An 18635-nucleotide genomic window follows, 5' to 3' on the forward strand; every position below is an offset into this window, starting at 1 on the left:
TACCTTTAACAAGTCCTGTTCAAAGCAACTTTTTATCTCTTATTTGGGGACTTTGTCATGTGACTGTGACAGCCAGGGGTCGCTGTTGCGCTTTTAACGAGATGATTCCATTGGCTATCGACACGTCACGTGATCAAAACATTGCCTGCCTGGCAGTACCAAAAGGAAGCGACATTAGCTTAGCGGTTAGCTAACTAGCGAACGACGTTCTTGCCGTTGCCAACTACCCTGCTTGATAAAGGTGGGAGTCAGTCCTTGATGCAGTGCCAGTGCCTGATATATAACGTTATACTGACAACTTCTAAAAATATTCCCTGTTCCGTTTTAGGTATGCCGCACAAAGATCCATGTCAAAGGCAAGCATGTGCAATTCAGCAGTGTTTACAAGGTACATAAAAAACACTTGAATGGCATTATAGTTTTTTTTTGTTAAAGCAAATCCCCCATTATCGTGTAGATAACTCCGTCTCCTTCCTGCAGCTAACAAATACGTGGAGAGCTTGTGTCAGGATGTGATCAGGGAGATGCGGCGGTGCTGTGAAGCTCAGACTGGAAACTCCGTCTGCTGCTCCGGGTTCAAGGACTCCAAATCTACCGAGAACAAAAGTAATACATAGCTAAAGGTGCATACTTGTACCTTCCAGATACATTTTTTTTTGTACTTGGAACATTTGTTAAGTTTGTACCTTAGGGAACAAAATGGACCTGTGTGCAACTCTTTTTCTGACAGTGTACATGGAGTGGAGTGTAAGTGGAGTCTGTATTTATGTTATTAAGTCAAGTCAAATTTGACTTGACCTAATAACAACATAAGAAGAACATTATAATATAAACACATTTTGTATTTATTAAAGGGAAATGTTTTCTCTATCTTTTCATGTCATTGTGTCCACACTGATCATAATAGGACAGCACAGTCAGTCAAAATAGCACTGTCAGATTTCAGATGTGACTTGTTAAAGGTCCTGCACCCCCATGGCAAATCCACACAGAAGAATTATTTTGGCTGATTGCTGTAGACCCATAGACTGTAAATGAAGAGATACCTTTTTCCAGTGTGACTGACACCTCACTGACTCTCCTGTTAGTTTTGTACACAGTATTCTAAGTCTATTGACCTCACATCGTTTAATCACATCTTAAACCATAGCAGTGGTCTTATCATCTATGATAATTCAAAACACAGTTGGGTCTTTGATAACAAATGTACAAATGTTGATTTGCCCTACATGATCACCTAATTATTAATAAAATAAATGTGATGCTTGGTCAGGAAAAGTTGAAAATAATTCTGTTTACAGACCTCAACATGTATATGACAAACAGTTGGAGGAGGTACACATATTCTTGATGACTGAAAATGCAGTCTGAAAGAATGTAAATCCCACTATAACTTTTGCCAGGATAGAATACATTTTGCCATATTCATCAAGGTTGTTAGGGCTAATTTATATAAGGTATATATGCAAAACAAAACATTAGATTGTAGGGCACATACATGCATTTACAGAGGGGATACATTTGGTGGCAGACAGAGAATGCAGCTATATAAATCCAATGCATGGTTATCATGAGGATTATTATGGTAATTATTATGTAGCCCTACTCTTTAAAGAAGGGGAATTCAGAAACATTAAAAATACCCAAAAGTAGTCATTTGCAATAGAAAACCCGGATTACATGAACATACTTTTGTTTACAATAGGCTACTGCCTGTGGTTTAATGTACATTTCGAATCAAGTAAATATTAGTGTGTTAAACTGATTACAGTGATCAGTATAGCTTATTGAATAAACACATTCCTTACAAAAGGTTGAATTACAGCAAGTTCGGATCTAGCTTCAAAACAGTAACATTGGATGACTAAATAATAGACTCCATAGACAATTTTAACAAAGCTTAATAAGGTAGGTCCACTTTCACTGAATCCATGCGCGCCCCCGCAAGCAAGCCAATGGCACGACAACGGCGTCGTACGTCCATGTTGTACGTCCGTATTACGCAATGACGTGTCGACGTCAAACGGAAATTTGCAGCAGCAATTCTTTCTAGAAATCTGTAGAGCAGTTTCACGCTAGCCCCAACCCACGCTAGGTAGGACTGTCTAAGTTTATCTTGGCTAAACACAGTCAGCCGCTGCATTGAGTACTATTAAACACATCTAAAAAGTGCTGTTTTTAAACGTTATCTGCTTTCTTGTTTGGAAATTCGGGTTATCTTCGTTCAGCCCACTAAATTAACGTTAACGTTAGCTAACTTAGCCGAGTCACAGCCAAAGCTAACGCTGTTTACGTCAGGTTCTCATCGGTATAATGTCTAGGATAGACTACAGCGTGTGGGACCACATTGAGGTGTCGGACGATGAAGATGACGTCCACCCGAACATCGATACACCCAGCCTCTTCAGATGGAGACACCAGGTAACGTTACATATTTAAAAAGGTTTACATTTGGTGTAAGTGCTGGACAATATACTGCAAGAATAGAAATGGAATAGCTAGTAGTATTTTCTATGACTGCTTGAGCCGTGAGTTTTCAACGTTAACCGTTAAATGTTTCCTCACGTTGGTGCTGTAACGTCGTAGAATTGCAAATGATTAACTATATTCGAGTAGGATAGGTCATAATTTATGTTAAACTTTTATTTGTACATAGTAGTCAAATATTTGTTTACCTTGTTCAGCTTTGTTGTCCTTGTTTTAAGCCTTATGTCTATTTCTGTGTATGTATTTTGAGAGCAACCAAAACCTGGAGTCAAATTCCTTGTATGTGTGTACACTTTGCCACTAAAACTGATTCTGATTTTGTAATAAACTCCATTGTGGAATAAGGAAGTGGTAGTGGGAGGAGGTTCTGTTATGGTGGACCTCCATCCTCTACTACTTTCCTCTGCCAGTTCCCTGAACAGAACATATAACGCTTGTATCTGTTGTTTTTGTACTTCAGGCACGTGTGGAACGAATGGAGGATTTTAAGAAAAAAGGTGAAGACTTGAACAAGGCACTCAGTGAATGCCGGCGTAAGCTGGCAGAGGCACAGAAAAAAACAAAAGAGCTGACCATTTCATCAACGGATGATGCCAAAGCAGAGCTGAGCAAAGCCCAGGCTGAGGAGAAGAAACTGAAAAAAGAGGAGCGGGATTGGGAAAAGAAGGTTGCGGAACATGAACGGGAAGAGAAGAAGATGCCATGGAACGTTGATACACTCAGCAAGGAGGGTTTTAGCAAGGTGAGGCAGATACAGTAAAAAGGGGGGGGGGACTTGGAGTCTATTTTTGAATTGGTATGGTATGGTCATATTTTTCACCTACAATATTTACCAGCCCCTATTTTAACAAAAAGTGGTTAAGAAGATTGTAATTATACAATAGTAACAGGCAAATCAATGTTAAAGAATAACACTAGCATTGTTTTTATCTCTTAATTGTTAGCCAATTTTCTAAAAGAAAACAAAACCAAAAATCAATCTATCCTGGTAAGAAACAAGTATCACCAGTGTAGGTTATTGTGTAGGTCTCAATTCAACTGTTGAGGGAGTTTTTGTTTACAATACTGAGAAGAATAAACTATACTGGATGTGTTCAGTGTAAGAAAGGAATATGCCACCCAAATGAAGGAGTATGGATCCTTTTTTTTGAAAAAAAAAAGTTTTTGGATGACAATGGAGTTTGATGGCACTGAGAGATAAACTATTTCAGGCGTTGGCTACAGAGCCAAAATCTGTTAGGATGCACTGACTGTTGGCTTTGGTCTTTGGTCTTTGGTGGATTTGGTGATTATAAAATGTTCATAAGTGATGTCTTGCAAGGTACACATTCTAAATAGCGGAATAATATTGCATTGAGTGTGCTACAAAAATAATAGACACATTTGCAACAATCGCTGCAATTCAAAGTTAGTTTCACCAAATCATATCATTTTTTGTACTTTGAATCCAGGCTCTATCAGCCCTCCAAATCTTTAAATTTAAAACCCTCATGTCCTTAAACCATTTATTGCTTCAGTTGTTCCCTCTGTGGCACATATCCCACACATTTCTTGCAATTTTCTGACACGCATTAGTGTATCTTTACACCCCTAATTTCCAGTGATGTCTGATATGACATTTTCTTTTCAAGGTATCAGAGACATAGTGTATAGTGATGATTCTCTGCCACTGTTTGTCTTCCATAGAGCATTGTCAATGCCAAACCCGAATCTACTGACGAGACGGAAGAAGAGAAGGAGCAAAAGCATAAAACCTTTGTAGAAAAAAACGAGAAGCAGATCAAACATTTTGGTGAGGATTATTGATATCCATTCATCCATGCATGTTGCAGGGGATTGGCATTATAAAAAAGTAGAGATGGTCCATCATTGCTGTCTTTACTACAGGCATGTTGCGACGTTGGGATGACAGCCAGAAGTACCTCTCCGACAACCCTCATCTGGTGTGTGAAGAGACTGCCAACTACCTGGTCATTATGTGCATTGACCTCGAGGTTGAGGAGGTAAACACTACGAAACAGAATGTGTTTTTCAACATTTTGTTCTGACAGAACTCTTATTATGTTTAATGACCAGTAATCCTCTTTTTTTTCCACTTTTTTTTACAAAGCCATTGTGATGTTTTAATATGTTCATTATTCTGCTTCCTTTTTTTTGTAGAAACACGCACTGATGGAGCAAGTGGCTCATCAGACCATCGTCATGCAGTTCATTCTAGAGTTGGCAAAAAGCCTGAAGGTGGACCCCCGGGGCTGCTTTCGGCAATTCTTTGCCAAGATTAAGGTGACTAACTGTGTTTAAATGCTTCAAAATCCAATTACAGTGGTGCTCAAAAGTTTACATACACATGCTTAAGTTGACTAAAAAGAGGATACAAAAAATCATGTTTTGGAAATTTATTTTAATACCTAAATTAAAAAATGAGGTAAATCCAACCTTTAAGGACACCAATTTTCTTTGTGAATGATAACGTATTGTAAATAAATAAATGTTCTTATTAAAATCAGGGGTCATAAGTACCATACCCCTATGTTAAATTCCCATAGAGGCAGCATTTTAATTATTAAAGCCAGTTATTTCCTGGATTCAGGATATTATGCATCCTGATAAAGTTCCCTTGGCCTTAGAATTAAAATAGCCCCACATCATCACATACTCTTCACCATGCTTAGAGATAGCATGGTTTTATTTCAGTTAGACTAATACCTGGTTTGATTTGCATTGAGAGATGATTTTATAGAAAGTATCCCATGCCTATCTCTAAGCATGGTGAAGAGTAGTGATGATGTGGGGCTATTTTAATTCAAAGGCCAAGGGAACTTTATCAGGATGCATAATATCCTGAATCCGGAAAAACTGCGCTTTAATAATAAAACTGCCTGCCTCTATGGGAATTTAACATAGGGGTATGTATATTATGACCCCTGTATTTTAAATAAAAACATTTATTTATTTACAATACGTTATTCATTCACAAAGAAAATTGGTGTCCTTAAAGGTTGGATTTTACCTCATTTTTAATTTAGGTATTAAAATAAATTTCCAAAACATGATTTTTTTATTCGCTCTTTTTAGTCAACTTAAGCATGTGTATGTAAACTTTTGAGCACCACTGTAAATAGCTCTTTTACCAAATGCTCCAGGAGGACATCTGACCTCTTCTGAAGAACCGTGAATAATAGGCAAATTAGTCCAGTGATGGTTTGAAATGAAATTCTTCATCTTACTGTTCTTTTTATATAAAAACACATGTTTAAGTTGACTGGAATGAATGAATAAAAAGGAGACATGCAGAGGTGGAAAAGAAGACTGTAGCGCTAGACCACCTGTCTCCATGGTTATTTATTTTGTCTTGAGAATTTCACTGACACCATTGCATCTGGTTGAAAAGCAGGCAATAAGCCCTCTCCGGTGGAAAATGTCAAGCTTGTTTCACCTCAGAACCCAGCAGTGATGTCAAGGTGTACAGGAGTACAGCTGTACATCACTGCAGTTAAGCCAGTGGACTTCAGCAAAAACATGTTTTTTGCATTTTATAAAGATAATTTTTTTAGGCATTTTAGACCTGTATTATACAGGACAGCTGAATATGTGAAAGTTGAGAGAGGGGGCCAGACATGTGGCAAAGGGACACAGGGTGCAGTTTACCTGCAGCCACTGTGTCAAGGACTAAGCCTTGGTACATGGGGCGCACGCTCAACCAGGTGAGCTATCCAGGTGCCCACCACCGCAAAAACCAGATTTTAATGGGTTGTTTGATAACTATTTAAGTTCCTCGGTGCCTTTTTAGAATGTTTTGTGTTGGAGACGCCATAATAGATGCAAATACTAAGTGAAATGTTAAATTAAAGGCTGATTTTTATTGCCACCAACACACCAAATGATGTGTCCCGTCACAGACAGCAGATCAGCAGTACCAGGATGCTTTCAATGATGAGCTGGAGTCATTTAAGGAGCGGGTTCGAGGCAGAGCGAAGATCCGCATTGAAAAGGCCATGAAGGAATATGAGGAAGAGGAGCGACAAAAGCGCCTGGGACCTGGAGGCCTAGATCCTGTCGAAGTGTATGAGTCTCTGCCAATTGTAAGTTCTTTAGTTTTCAAGAAGCCTCACTCTATTTTATCTTCTCTTGCTAGTTTTAAAATGCCTTACAAAATATGTTCTTAATTATAGGAGATGCAGAAATGTTTTGATGACAAGGACATCCAAATGTTACAAGATGCTATTAGCAAAATGGACCCAACGGTAGGTTTCTTTGTTAAAGCCTACAGTTTTGTTTTTATAATAAACAGAGTATTACAGTGTTTTGACCAATAAAGCTTGCTTGGAATCATATTTCAGTTATGTAAATTTATAGTTATATAGTATCTATTATGATTCACATGTGTATTTTTGTAACTACTTTGGGTCACTTTATAAATGTGGTTGTTTTACACAATTTAGGAGGCGAAGCTTCACATGAAGAGGTGCATAGACTCGGGGCTCTGGGTCCCCAACTCCAAGACAAATGATGGGGATGAAAAAGAGGAAGATGCTGCCTATGAGGAGATAAAACAAGACCAGGGAGAAACTAAGACGGAATGACCAACTTTGATCCTATGATTTGTTTCTGCAATTGTACTTACCCACTGTATTGCGACTCCACTATGTGTATGACTAGTTTGCCAATCATGGAACAATGAAATGACTTCTCTAAATATTTAGCTGAGATTTATGGGGATTAGCGTTCACCTATCTGCACAACTACAGTATGTTGCATCAGTAACTCCTGCTTGGAAAAGTGCTGCTCGTGTTAGTTATCAGCTACATTTATATGTATACACCTGGCAACTTGTGTAGGAGTGCCTACCTGCTTAATTTGTGCTGTTGTATAGTTAAGCAATGTTCTATACATTCAGGTTGTGCATAAAATGAATTGGATTGTTGGATTTTTTTGTTGTTTCCAAATTTAAGATGTTTTGTTAGACTTTTAGGTCTTGCAACCAATGTATTTCCCCAAAGTTACATTTTCTACAAACTTACTTAACTAAAGGTTGAATTATATCCAACTACTTAAGACCAATGTGTTGTGGTTGTCTCTAAAAAGTTAATGTGTGAGTGGTATGCTTTTCAAAAAAAAAGTGAGTCATAAGAGAATCACAAGAAAATTATCCATCCGCAAGACCTGAAGTTGTGGTAACCAATGCTTTTTAACATAGAATGACTGCATCTGGGCATGGGTTTTCTAATGAAGCATTTGACATTTACAATGACATTTAGTGGTACAGTAGATACATAGAAATATATATTCTATGGCCTTTAGTACATCGTGATATATATTAGACATTAAAAGACAACCCCCATTATTAAATGCAGTCCCAGAAGTGCTAGATAGGTGTGGTTGGTCAATGCTTTTATTTTGAAGGTGAGAGTGCTTGGTTTGAATTTTGCTTGATGTCAGAGCTGACTTTATGAAAATAAACAATTATTAAGTGAAACAGCTTAAACAAAGGCATCATTTGACTATTGGATACCACTAAATAAAACAGATCAATGTATTCTGCCAGAAGTTATTGTAGGGAAAAATAGCCTGTTTTCCATCCAAGCTTTTGCGGGAAATTACTGTAGGCTATATGTGATGCAGGACTGGAGGCAACGGATTGTAGTTCAGTACACATGTATACTGAACTACAATTAAATGATGGACAGCTGAAACAAACAAGCTACCATCCAAATTTGACATGACTGACAATGGTGGCTACAAAGGTCCTGAAATAACTAGGCTACTATACTGAGGTGCCGGTGGAATTTATGAATGGCACGTGCACGCGCAATATTAGACAACTCATGACATCAAACAACAGATGCACCTGAAGAAAACTCGCTAGTTGTAATGTTAAAATCATGATGTCTTGTGTTCAACAAAAGGCTCACACCATTACATAAAATTGAATAAAGCGGTTCACTATATGCATGTTTGTGGAGGGTTTATTATTTAACCTTTCTTATTTGATGGAGGGATTACATCTCCACCCTGGCCTGGGAACGCCTCGGGATCCCAGACGGAGCTGGTTGATGTGGTTCAGGAAAGGGAAGTTTGGTTGTTATGTATATTTTTCACTAATTTATTTTTATGCAATATTAAAATATGTATGTCTACAGATGAACTGGTAACTAGCTGTCAAATAAATGTAGCGAGGTATAAAGTATTTGAGTCATATGCTAAATTATGCTACCGGTAATTTCCACCACTGTAAAATGGCGTATTTGTAAATGTCAGGATTAATAGTGATGTCTTCTTTATTTTTATAGTATAGTATATTCAAAAATTAGAAACACTAGAACACGCCAGAATATAAGATAAACAGTGTCTTTGGTCCCCTAAAACACCATGCGGTCCACACTAATGCATAAATAAGATGCAGTGGTGAAAAGTAACTAAATGCATTGAGTTAGGTACTGTACAATTTTCATGTACTTTTAATTTTGTAAAACATCTGAGTAGGCTACTTATTCCGCTACTTGCATTAAGTTAGTTGCATAATTCGGTTTGTAATATACAAAATAAAAGGCATCAGTGTATCACTATCATTTTCACAACTTTTATTCCAGATGTTTATTTTGAAAGGTCAGTCTGCGTGAACGTGCGTGTGCGCGCATGCCTGGTGGAGGGAGGAACCGTGTTAGTTTCAGGAAGAACCAGCGGTCTGTCGACTCTCGCAGTTCATGAGAACCCGAGAGTGGGCGAAGGGGGAAGTACGCTTTCACAGAAAATGAATCCTGACTGTTAGCTAGTTAATGTCACTGCGTTAGGTTTTAATGTAACACTGTCAAAAGCTCGCCGTTAAATGGTAAGAAAACGTTACTTATTTGTCACACACGTTACATTTTTACGGAGCTGTATGCCTAATACTGTTTACATTTCCTTGTCATGGCATGGATACGCATATATGATGATGGGTGTTCATGGGTCATTCGGTGACGCTGTCCGTGTGTGATTTATATATTTAAAAAACATATAACGTTAGACATGTTGTTGTAATGTGCTCTAAAGTATTGTGTAGCCTAATGTAACGTTAAACAAGTTAGATGAATAAAAATCACCGGAAGAACAAATTGATCTGATTTCCCCGACGTCATATTTTTAAGTTATTTTTTTTTAAAGTTATTAACCTGCCAATTGGTTCTCTAAACTAATCATCGTGTAAAACAAGAAATATCGAAAAGGTTATTACAGAAAAACGCAAGGTGTCGCTTTAAAATTGTTCTTACTTTTGTGTTTACGTAGTCGACCGTAAAGGGTTATTTCGGGGTTTTTTTTCAACCTGGACCCGGTTTTCCTATGTTTTTGTGTGTAAGTGACTGATGGAAACAACAATCTTTCAGAATTCATTTAAAAAAGCGTGTATAGAGCCAACATATTTTCACATGCTAATTGGTAACTATATGCGTTTACTTAAATCAAAAATAGAGTTGTAATTTGGTGTAAACGACCCAAAACTGCTTTTCATAGTTTTATTTGTTTTGGTTTTAGTTTCTGTCGACTTTGAATGAAATGTATTTTACGATGCTAAAATTACTGTTTATTTACAATTTCGACCTACGATTTTCATAATTTTGTCAGACACTTAGAATGATAATCTGAGCATGACAATGGCCAAACAAGCCCTTTTGTGAACGTAAATTGCCCTGTAACTTGCGCAGCTCGTTGCCTGCCGACTTAATACTGGACCAATGTCAAAGATTGTTGTTCCTATCAGTCATTTAGATACAAAAAGGAAGTTTCCCATTGATGCGCATGGCCTACGTGATTACATCCAATGCAATAGATGATTATCAGTCAAATGTAGTTAATGTGTGTGTGTATGTGTGTATGTGTGTATGTGTGTGTGTGTGTGTGTGTCAGTGATTTGCCTGTTTTCACCATGTCCAGGAGTCGGTGGTCCAGGCGTTCAAAGCCAGGAGCACTCCCGGGCCTGTGTGAGCCCCCCAAGGGTCAAGGCATCCATGTTTACCTATTCTGGTCAAAGGAAGGGGAAAGATATTTGTCTTACACAAGTGGAAGAGTCACAGCAGAGGAGCTGTGCATCTCAGCTGCAGAGGCTGTAGGTGAGAGTGACCAAAAAGACCCACACAGACCCAATTGAAAGTATGGAAATACTTTTCATGTGGTATTTTAGCCTGCTGGTGGCAAGTGTGTGTGTTTGTGTTTGTGACATCTGTGTAACATCTGTGTGTAATTCCCCAGGGATAACTCCTCTGTGCCATGTGTTGTTTGCTCTGTACAATCCACAATCACGTTGCTGGTACAGTCCAAACCATGAGTTCAGTCCAGAGAACACCAGTCTTGTACTTCACTACTGTATGAGGTTAGTCTGTGTTTTTCTAATACTGTAGTAGGAAGGCAGATGCAAAACACTGGGCATATTCACATGTCTGGTTTCCTTGTATGTAGGTTTTACTTCCGGAATTGGCACGGACTTAATGAGAAGGAGCCAACTGTATCCCGTTATGCTTTAAGATCTGGGACAAGTCAGGGTGGTTACCCTCTTCTTGACTTGACATCCTTGGAATACTTATTCTCCCAGGTGTTTATAATGATTTCAGTGGTTTACTTTCTATTCATTGAGCAAACATTTTTTTAATGTGTTCACAATAATTAAGTACCTAACCTCTTTCCTGATTGTGTCTCTAAGGCAAAATATGAATTTGTAAACGAAGTAGTACAGATGGAAGACATTGAGTCAGAGGAGGAGATAAGCCGCTTCAAAAATGAGAGCTTGGGGATGGCTGTGCTTCAACTCTCACACCAGGCAATGCAAACAGACTGTACCTTACAAGATGTTGCAGAAAAAGTCAGGTAATTACTTTGGAAGGAGTAAATATGGTACATTGGAATAGCAACAATGACTTTGTACTTTAAGGTCCCATATTGTAAAAAGCAATATTTCCAGGTCTTAATTATAAAGCAATCAATCAATCAATCAATCAATCAATCAATCAATCAATCAATCACTCAATTAATTTTATTTATTTGTCACATGAAATCGTACAAGGTACAATTCCAGTGAAATGATGAAAGATTGGACCCCCACACACAAAGAATGTGCCTTGTGGCCTGCCTAATTCTGCCTCTGATTGGCTTACCCTGGTATTGTTACTCTAACCCTAACCAATCCCCACTCCCAATGCCTGAACCTAACTACGTCAACCATTCTAGCAGATCCGATTTAGGATCTACCAGTGAAATGTTATTGTATCAACTCCTACAACTTGTGCATGATTCATCATTAAGCAGAATGTGGCCATCAGATCAGCACAGAAAAAGAGTCACCTGGTTGAATGGCATCGGCACTCAAGGATCCATACAAGTTTCTGTGAAAGCACTATATTCAGACAGACAGTATAAGAACAATAGTCTTTTTTTTAACATCAAAGCATGTAAACATGTTCGAGTAGAAGTAATTCTAGAACCTGTAAATTAGCATAGTATGGGGCTTTTAAAGTACATTTGTCAACAAATTGTGCTCTGATGAAGGATGTATTTGTCTTATTACAATTGTATTTATCTTATTATAACCGTGGCAATCCAGTTTTTCTCTGGATCATCAATGCTTCTAATCTAATGTAATTATTAAATATCCAGGTAACATCAGAAGATCTATGTTTCTTTCAGCTACATGCACTGCATTCCAAGGTCTTTCGCCAAACTCATTTCCAAAGACAACTTCCTGACAAAAATCCGGATCCGGCGGGTGTTTGCAGAGTTTGTGCGGACCTTCCAGCAGCACACTGTTGATAAGGGGCGACTAGGCACCCACGAGATAATGTATAAGTACATCTCTACTCTTGAACACTTGGCACCACGTTTTGGAACAGAGACCTTCCCTGTATCCCACCTGGAACTGAGAAAGGATGGGGACGGAAGCAGCTCTTACTCTAACACCACCCATGCGCAGGGTGCCTCGAAAGACGACTTCAGTCTTCCCGCCACACATGAGATAATGGTGTCTGGCACCAAGGGGATTCAATGGAGGAAGGTGTCCGGTCAAAAGGTTTGTCAAAACCCTAGCTTCTGATGGTCTAATTCTGTGGCATGTTGTCTATTCTGCTACTGCGGACATTGTGTTCATCCACAATTGTGTATTATTTCCTAGGCGCAGGCAAACACTTACTTAAGAAATGACTACATGAACTACATGAAGAAAACAAAACAACAGTCCAGCCAACCAAATGCGGACACTCCCAATAAATGGACCTCCTTCTGTGATTTCCCTGAAATAACTCACATAGCCATCACTGGAGATAATGTGTGCATTAGCACTCAGGACAACCACTGCATGGTGAGAGTACTTGTTAACCCTTTTATGTAAAATCTCCAATACATTAATTTAATTGGTAAATGTGCTTGTGATGCATTAGTCCAATTGCTATGTTGGCTATTAGTAAGCCTGATCAGATCGTTCAGCCTTTAAAGTGTGAATTTACGGTACAGTATACATGTATGACTAGATTCTCAAATATTCTCCAATGCTATACGTTTATGACTATAAAAGCTTTGGGTTTTGGTACGCTTTGGGCATTTTATTACATTTTTGAATTTGTATGTGTATGTAGGTGGGAGCTTTCATTGTAAGCTAGTGGTGTTTCTGTATGTGTATGTAGGAGGTTCAGATGAACTCCAGCCAGCAGGCCCGTTCCTTCATCTCCCTCCTTGATGGATACAACCGGCTGACTGCATTCGCCCACCACTATCTTTGTCATGATGTGGCTCCCCCAAGGGTAGTGCTGAGTTTGGCAAATGGACTGCATGGACCTATCCAGTGAGTTTTCTCCTCTTACACATGCACATACAGACACAAGCAGGCTAATAGAAAAACACAATGTGTTATGTCACAACTCTGGTGTATTTCCAGTGATGATTTTGTGCTGCTGAAGCTGAAAAAGGAGGCAGCAGAGGAGGGAGCTTTCCTTGTACGTTGGAGTGCTCTTGACTATCGCCGCATCATCCTAGCTGTCCTGAACAAAAATGAGGTAAATCAACACCCACACTTCTCTCTGGAAATGATTGCAGTACAGTGATTGTGAACATGTGTTTCCATGTGCTTGTTGCTCATAGAACGGATCGAAGCCAAGCCATAAGCAGTTTCGGATTCAGCTCAAGGGTTCCATGTTCTGTCTGGAGGGATGGGATCGAGAATTCTCCAGTGTGAAGGAGCTCACAGAAAGCCTCAAGACCTTTGTACTCAAGTCTGGTTCGGACAGCTTTACTGTCAAAAAATGCTGTTTGCCAAAACAAGCAGGTTTGTGTTTATTGGACACTTCAATTCTTGTTTTGCTGCTTCCTGCCAAAACCCTCCTGTGTCTTTTGGGATATTTAGGTCTCAACATAAGTTTATATATATGTGTGTGTTTGTGTCATGTAGAGCTATCCAACCTTCTGGTGATAAGGCAAGGTGTTCATATTGACTCCTTGTCCCTGAACATGACCCAGCTACGCTTCCACCAGATCAAGGACAAAGAGATCAAACAGGTGGCAGAGAGACCCATTTACCACCTTCATATCTGTTTCCGCTGTCTAGCTTAGTTGTTCTCAGCTCTGTGACTGACCGGTAGGTGTTGTGTTTATGAGTAGGGACAGCATTTGGGCCGTGGGACCAGAACTAACATCTACTCAGGACGTCTGCTGGTGCGAGGTGGAGGAGAAAACGACGAAGACGAAGAGTGCAACAACAACTTTGCTGACCGCAACGGGATCCACGTGGTTCTCAAGATTCTAGAGCAAAGCGATAAAGATATTGATATAGTAGGTCTAATGCTAACCAACACTCAACAGAATAACAGTGGTTGCATGTAAATATCAACATGTCTAATCTAGCATCCTCCAAACTCTTTATGTATTCTCATGGATATTCTTGTCTTTTAATAGGGCTTTTTGGAAACAGCAAGTCTCATGAGCCAGGTATCCCACAGCCACCTGGTGTTTGTACATGGTGTGTCAGTCAAAGGATCTGAAAGTAAGAGCAATAACATCGTTCACTTACACAAATTCACTTGTTTTACTTTTTGGCGCGTGACTTCTTGTTTGCCACTTCCCCATCACGCACATGAGCTGTGTTTATAGTCAAATTTACGAATACAGGACGAGTTTGAGTCGTGATGCAAATGCAAAACCACATTCACCCTATTCTATTTTAAAGAGGAGGCTACTTGTTTACATTTAGCTTTTGGCTACACTAGAGACTGGACCTCTCTGACTTGTTTCTACCTTTACAGACATCATAGTGGAAGAATTTGTGGAGTTTGGGCCTTTGGATGTTTTCCTTCGCAAAGAAAAGGCATCTGTGACTCCTCAGTGGAAATTTATTGTTGCAAAACAACTTGCCAGTGCCCTCAATTATCTTGTGAGTTGAACACTACTTTGTTTTTGTATGCCACCGATTATTATTATTATTATTATTATTATTATACTTTAGATATATTATATTCAATACAATTCACTTACATGAGTACATTAAAAGGGAATTGAGAGTAAAGTAATGCAAGTATTGTATAATTCACCTTCACAGAGTCTTACACTTTACAATCAGCTGCTAAAATATTTTTAACGCTATGTTTTGACTCTGAGCTCCATGCAGGAAATGAAATAATCTTATCATTAGACCAAACTTTGTGATAAGTGCTGCAAGTGAAGTTCATTTTTTCCTAATGACTTCCAGGAGTTTGTGTTTCACTTATTTGAACGACACTCATGCATCCCAAAAAGTTAATAGCGGCACCATTTTCATCATTGTAGGAGACCAAACGGCTGGTTCATGGAAACGTCTGTGCCAAGAACATTCTGGTGGCAAGGCGTGGTCTGGAGCATGGCACTACTCCTTTTGTCAAGCTGAGTGACCCAGGAATTGCCCTGAATGTCCTTTCACGGGAAGGTCAGTACCAGAAACTCTCTTTATACAAACTAATTGACCTCCCTTCATTTGAAAGTCTCAGGCTGTATTTCTGTACTGTTCCGCGTTATTTTAATCAGATTTAGGAAACCAGAAACCAAGCAGACGATTTCCTGCAACTTATTTCCTTTTGCAGTTTTAATTTACAATGTTGCATGCTTTTTCTTTTTGACTTTTAGTTTGTACTGCAGCTGCCTTTACAAAGTATGTACTGTTGCATGCAGTATGCATACAATTAGGACATAAAACTTCTTCGTAACATTGCACCTAAAAACATTGACCGTCTTGCTTATATATGCTGCTCAAAGGATTTTGGGTCAGATTAACCAAAAAAGCATCCTTTCTTGCATAATGCAATATCCGACCGGATGTTGTAGGACATCTAGGCTATACTGCATTTGACATACTATCCATTGGGTCATCCTAAATAACACACTAAACAGTATGGTTGTATGGGTATTGGAAGGGAGCACATGTGTCATTTAAGGCTATCCAAAATAAATGAATCCCTCTCAAAGTGCTCAGAAATGAGATTTTGTTTCTCCAACCCCCCTGGTTAGTTTTGTCGTCTATGAACAAGGTACTCCCAAAGCAAAGAAAAGCAAGAACAAGAAGTAGTCATACTTTAATGAATGGCTGTTGTCATTACACATTACACACAGGGCTGAAAAAAAAAAAAGACCGATATCATAAAGTAGCCGTTTTTTTTGTAGCTGCAATCACGTAGGAAACCAACTTTACAGATTCTGTAGGTAGTTTTATTGAATGAAGGTCATTTCATATACAAGTACAGTAACAATTTGCAACAAGAGAAATTCTTTTTTAAAGAAGTTTAACCAGAGCACCTGGAGCTTTAAAAATCACCTTAACATGACACATGTAACTTCTATTATTTTAATTATCACTATTCTGCACTGCAGAGCGTCTTGAGCGCATCCCATGGATTGCCCCTGAGTGTGTTGACAGCGGCGTACCCGTTTTTAATGCTTCTGACCAGTGGAGCTTTGGCATCACGCTGCTCGAAATCTGCAACAATGGCGATCTTCCAATGAGTGGCAGCACATTGTCTGAGGTAGGCCCTTTATTTCTTTTCCAACAGCCACAAGCCTCATCTGCCCATTTTATACTTCTGACTTCTAATTGTAACATGGTAACCTCCCCCTCTAAACAGAAAGAGCGCTTTTATCAGCAAAAGGGTCGTTTAGCTGAACCGTCCTCCCAGGAACTGGCCAGCTTTATCAGCATGTGTTTGACCTACGAGACTGTGGAGAGGCCTTCCTTCCGCACTGTGCTCAGAGAGCTCACAGAAATCATGATTAAAAGTTAGTCTTTACTTACCCACCTTTCTTATAGTTTTTCTTTCAGCCTACTTGGAGCATTCCGTAATGTGTCTTTTGTTTTTCGGAACACAGATCCTGATATATCTCCTAGTGAAACTCTCCCTGATACAGACCCTAGCGTGTTCCATAAACGCTACCTGAAAAAAATGCGGGATTTAGGAGAGGTGAGTGCTAATATCACAACGCCTGTATTTTCTTCTTCCTGTATGTTAGAGTAATCCACTGCTCATTGTTCTGTCTCCAGGGTCACTTTGGAAAAGTCACTCTCTACTTGTATGACCCGGCCAACGATGGTACAGGAGAGCTTGTGGCAGTGAAGGCTTTGAAACAGGACAACGGTCATGTGCCTGAGGGCTGGATCAAGGAGATTGAGATCCTCAAGTCCCTTTATCACAGCAACATTGTCAAGTACAAGGGCTGTTGCACTGAACTGGGTGAGACCTCAGCTGTCATCTGTCTGCCTCAAAAACGTTTATTGAAATATACAGCAACATACAGTGTCTGCATGTGCAAAGAAGTGCTTGCTCAGTACTCTCTTTTAACTTGCAGTGCTCAGTGGATGATTCAGGGAATTGATTTTTGGTTTCTGCTATTCCTCTGTAAATATTGAAAATCTATTTAAAGTGCAACACTGTTTGCCTTGTATGTCAATATTTTCAACCTTCAACACAGCATGCTGAGTGAGCACCACACAACAGGTCATTCTTGCCTTTGAAAAGTATTGAAAATAGGAGGTTAAGCACTGTTGCATTGTCCATTGACAGGAGGACAAGTGGTGCAGCTGATAATGGAGTACCTTCCTCTGGGGAGTCTGCAAAAGTACCTTCCCACACATAAACTGGGAATGTCCCGATGCCTTATGTTTGCTCAGCAGATCTGTCAGGTATTGTAGTTTGTGCTAATCATCTACGTTTTCACTTGATTTTACAATACTCCTTGCGCTGTGTGCAAACTGTAGAGATGTCTCTTTATATTTTTAGTTTTATTTAACCTTTATTTATTTAAGTAAGGTTCATCACTGAGAGGCCTCTCTTTGGCAGGAACGCCCTGATCACACAGTTGCACACATTCATACCTGGAAGAATAACTACAGTCTGATCTGATCCAATCTGCTGGCCACGGAGCAGCTTAACCTCAAGCTGGTTCTTTCACTTTCCCCTCCCAGATGTCTGGGATTTCAACCGACAACCTCCCGGTCACAAGCTCTCATCTCTAACCTTTAGGCCACCACTGCCTAGGTTTTCTATTCAGGAGAAGCTGTGTTCAATATGAATTGTTCCATATACTAGAAATAGCCTAAAGTAGATATCACATTTAGGTTTAATGTCATTAATTCATTCTGTTTAGGTTGAGTAGTTAAGTTGCACCTGCATTATTTAACTCTGTTTTCTCTCAGTAACCAGGAAACAATCACTCAGCATGATGCTGATTGTCACATCATTTGTATCTTTGTCAGCCAGTCAGTAAATTTTCAGCCAACCCTGGTATTGTACATTTGTTATTTTATAAAGTGCAATACACACTGTGGAAATTGCGGCCCTGGCGCAGAGGGGTGCAAAGCCTGATGCAAGTGTCTTTGCTATTTTAAGACTGTCCAGCGCCCATGTTGTTTAAATAACAAATGCACCTGTTCTCATCTTTGCACCCATGGATGTTCTAGCCTTACAGGGAGGTGTGTTCAGGTGAATTCTTGGCATGTTGCTATCTTGAGGCAGTGGGAAGTGATCGCGCCATTGACCAACAAAAACCTGATCTAAAATCAATACCGTAGCATTTCATTGTTATTATAACAGCGCATTAGTAAAATGTGCCTATGCTTATGCACAGCGCGCACACTATGCTTGTTACACACACACACACACACACACACACACAGGGAA

At 39.3% G+C, this 18635-nt stretch overlaps 3 protein-coding genes and 2 long non-coding RNA genes across 6 annotated transcripts in view; 3 read left to right on the forward strand and 2 right to left on the reverse strand.

Annotated features, from left to right (window-relative positions):
• The first annotated feature begins 199 nt into the window (after window positions 1–199).
• Window positions 200–7596, forward strand: cmc4 (C-x(9)-C motif containing 4 homolog (S. cerevisiae)). The gene is made up of 4 exons (XM_032538657.1): window positions 200–247; window positions 329–388; window positions 481–623; window positions 7585–7596. Exons 2-3 carry the CDS (start codon window positions 331–333, stop codon window positions 615–617), a joined length of 195 nt encoding a protein of 64 aa, XP_032394548.1. The 5' UTR covers window positions 200–247; window positions 329–330; the 3' UTR covers window positions 618–623; window positions 7585–7596.
• Window positions 748–18635, reverse strand: part of LOC116703727 (uncharacterized) — a 25843-nt gene continuing 7955 nt past the window's right edge. The window contains exon 3 of the long non-coding RNA XR_004335496.1: window positions 748–1061. This is a non-coding gene — a long non-coding RNA (uncharacterized LOC116703727). The remainder of the gene's footprint in view (window positions 1062–18635) is intronic.
• Window positions 2007–7548, forward strand: cdc37 (cell division cycle 37 homolog (S. cerevisiae)). Its single transcript, XM_032538656.1, has 8 exons — window positions 2007–2421; window positions 2948–3229; window positions 4174–4279; window positions 4375–4490; window positions 4648–4770; window positions 6387–6569; window positions 6660–6731; window positions 6930–7548. The coding sequence occupies exons 1-8, from the start codon at window positions 2314–2316 to the stop codon at window positions 7068–7070; spliced, it is 1131 nt and encodes a 376-aa protein (XP_032394547.1). The 5' UTR covers window positions 2007–2313; the 3' UTR covers window positions 7071–7548.
• On the reverse strand, window positions 7415–8373 carry LOC116703726 (uncharacterized). The gene is made up of 2 exons (XR_004335495.1): window positions 8253–8373; window positions 7415–7562 (listed from the first exon to the last, which is right to left on the reverse strand). It is a non-coding gene; the product is annotated as an uncharacterized LOC116703726 (long non-coding RNA).
• The window catches only part of tyk2 (tyrosine kinase 2), an 11604-nt gene continuing 2094 nt past the window's right edge, over window positions 9126–18635 (forward strand). Inside the window, exons 1-20 of one of the 2 annotated variants that reach the window (XM_032538651.1) lie at window positions 9126–9316; window positions 10372–10574; window positions 10714–10834; window positions 10921–11053; window positions 11162–11325; window positions 12142–12520; window positions 12623–12808; window positions 13131–13288; window positions 13382–13499; window positions 13585–13768; window positions 13892–13998; window positions 14101–14271; window positions 14395–14482; window positions 14742–14869; window positions 15262–15397; window positions 16336–16487; window positions 16587–16737; window positions 16828–16919; window positions 17000–17189; window positions 17520–17638. In XM_032538651.1, the coding sequence (XP_032394542.1) occupies window positions 10391–10574; window positions 10714–10834; window positions 10921–11053; window positions 11162–11325; window positions 12142–12520; window positions 12623–12808; window positions 13131–13288; window positions 13382–13499; window positions 13585–13768; window positions 13892–13998; window positions 14101–14271; window positions 14395–14482; window positions 14742–14869; window positions 15262–15397; window positions 16336–16487; window positions 16587–16737; window positions 16828–16919; window positions 17000–17189; window positions 17520–17638 (2961 nt within the window). In that variant the 5' untranslated portion in view covers window positions 9126–9316; window positions 10372–10390. Of the gene's footprint in view, window positions 9317–10347; window positions 10575–10713; window positions 10835–10920; window positions 11054–11161; window positions 11326–12141; window positions 12521–12622; window positions 12809–13130; window positions 13289–13381; window positions 13500–13584; window positions 13769–13891; window positions 13999–14100; window positions 14272–14394; window positions 14483–14741; window positions 14870–15261; window positions 15398–16335; window positions 16488–16586; window positions 16738–16827; window positions 16920–16999; window positions 17190–17519; window positions 17639–18635 lie in introns of both variants that reach the window. The other variant, XM_032538652.1, reaches the window with a different exon arrangement.

This window comes from Etheostoma spectabile, chromosome 15 (assembly GCF_008692095.1).
Source record: "Etheostoma spectabile isolate EspeVRDwgs_2016 chromosome 15, UIUC_Espe_1.0, whole genome shotgun sequence".
NCBI classification, from domain to species: Eukaryota; Metazoa; Chordata; class Actinopteri; order Perciformes; family Percidae; genus Etheostoma; species Etheostoma spectabile.

Bases quoted from the DNA above. Each gene is read 5' to 3' on its own strand.
- cdc37 (XM_032538656.1), top strand. From the start codon at position 2,314: ATGTCTAGGATAGACTACAGCGTGTGGGACCACATTGAGGTGTCGGAC. The intron at 4,280-4,374 runs GTGAGGATTATT...TCTTTACTACAG, and splicing joins GAAGCAGATCAAACATTTTG to GCATGTTGCGACGTTGGGAT. The intron at 6,732-6,929 runs GTAGGTTTCTTT...TACACAATTTAG, and splicing joins TTAGCAAAATGGACCCAACG to GAGGCGAAGCTTCACATGAA.
- cmc4 (XM_032538657.1), top strand. From the start codon at position 331: ATGCCGCACAAAGATCCATGTCAAAGGCAAGCATGTGCAATTCAGCAG. The intron at 389-480 runs GTACATAAAAAA...TCCTTCCTGCAG, and splicing joins AATTCAGCAGTGTTTACAAG to CTAACAAATACGTGGAGAGC.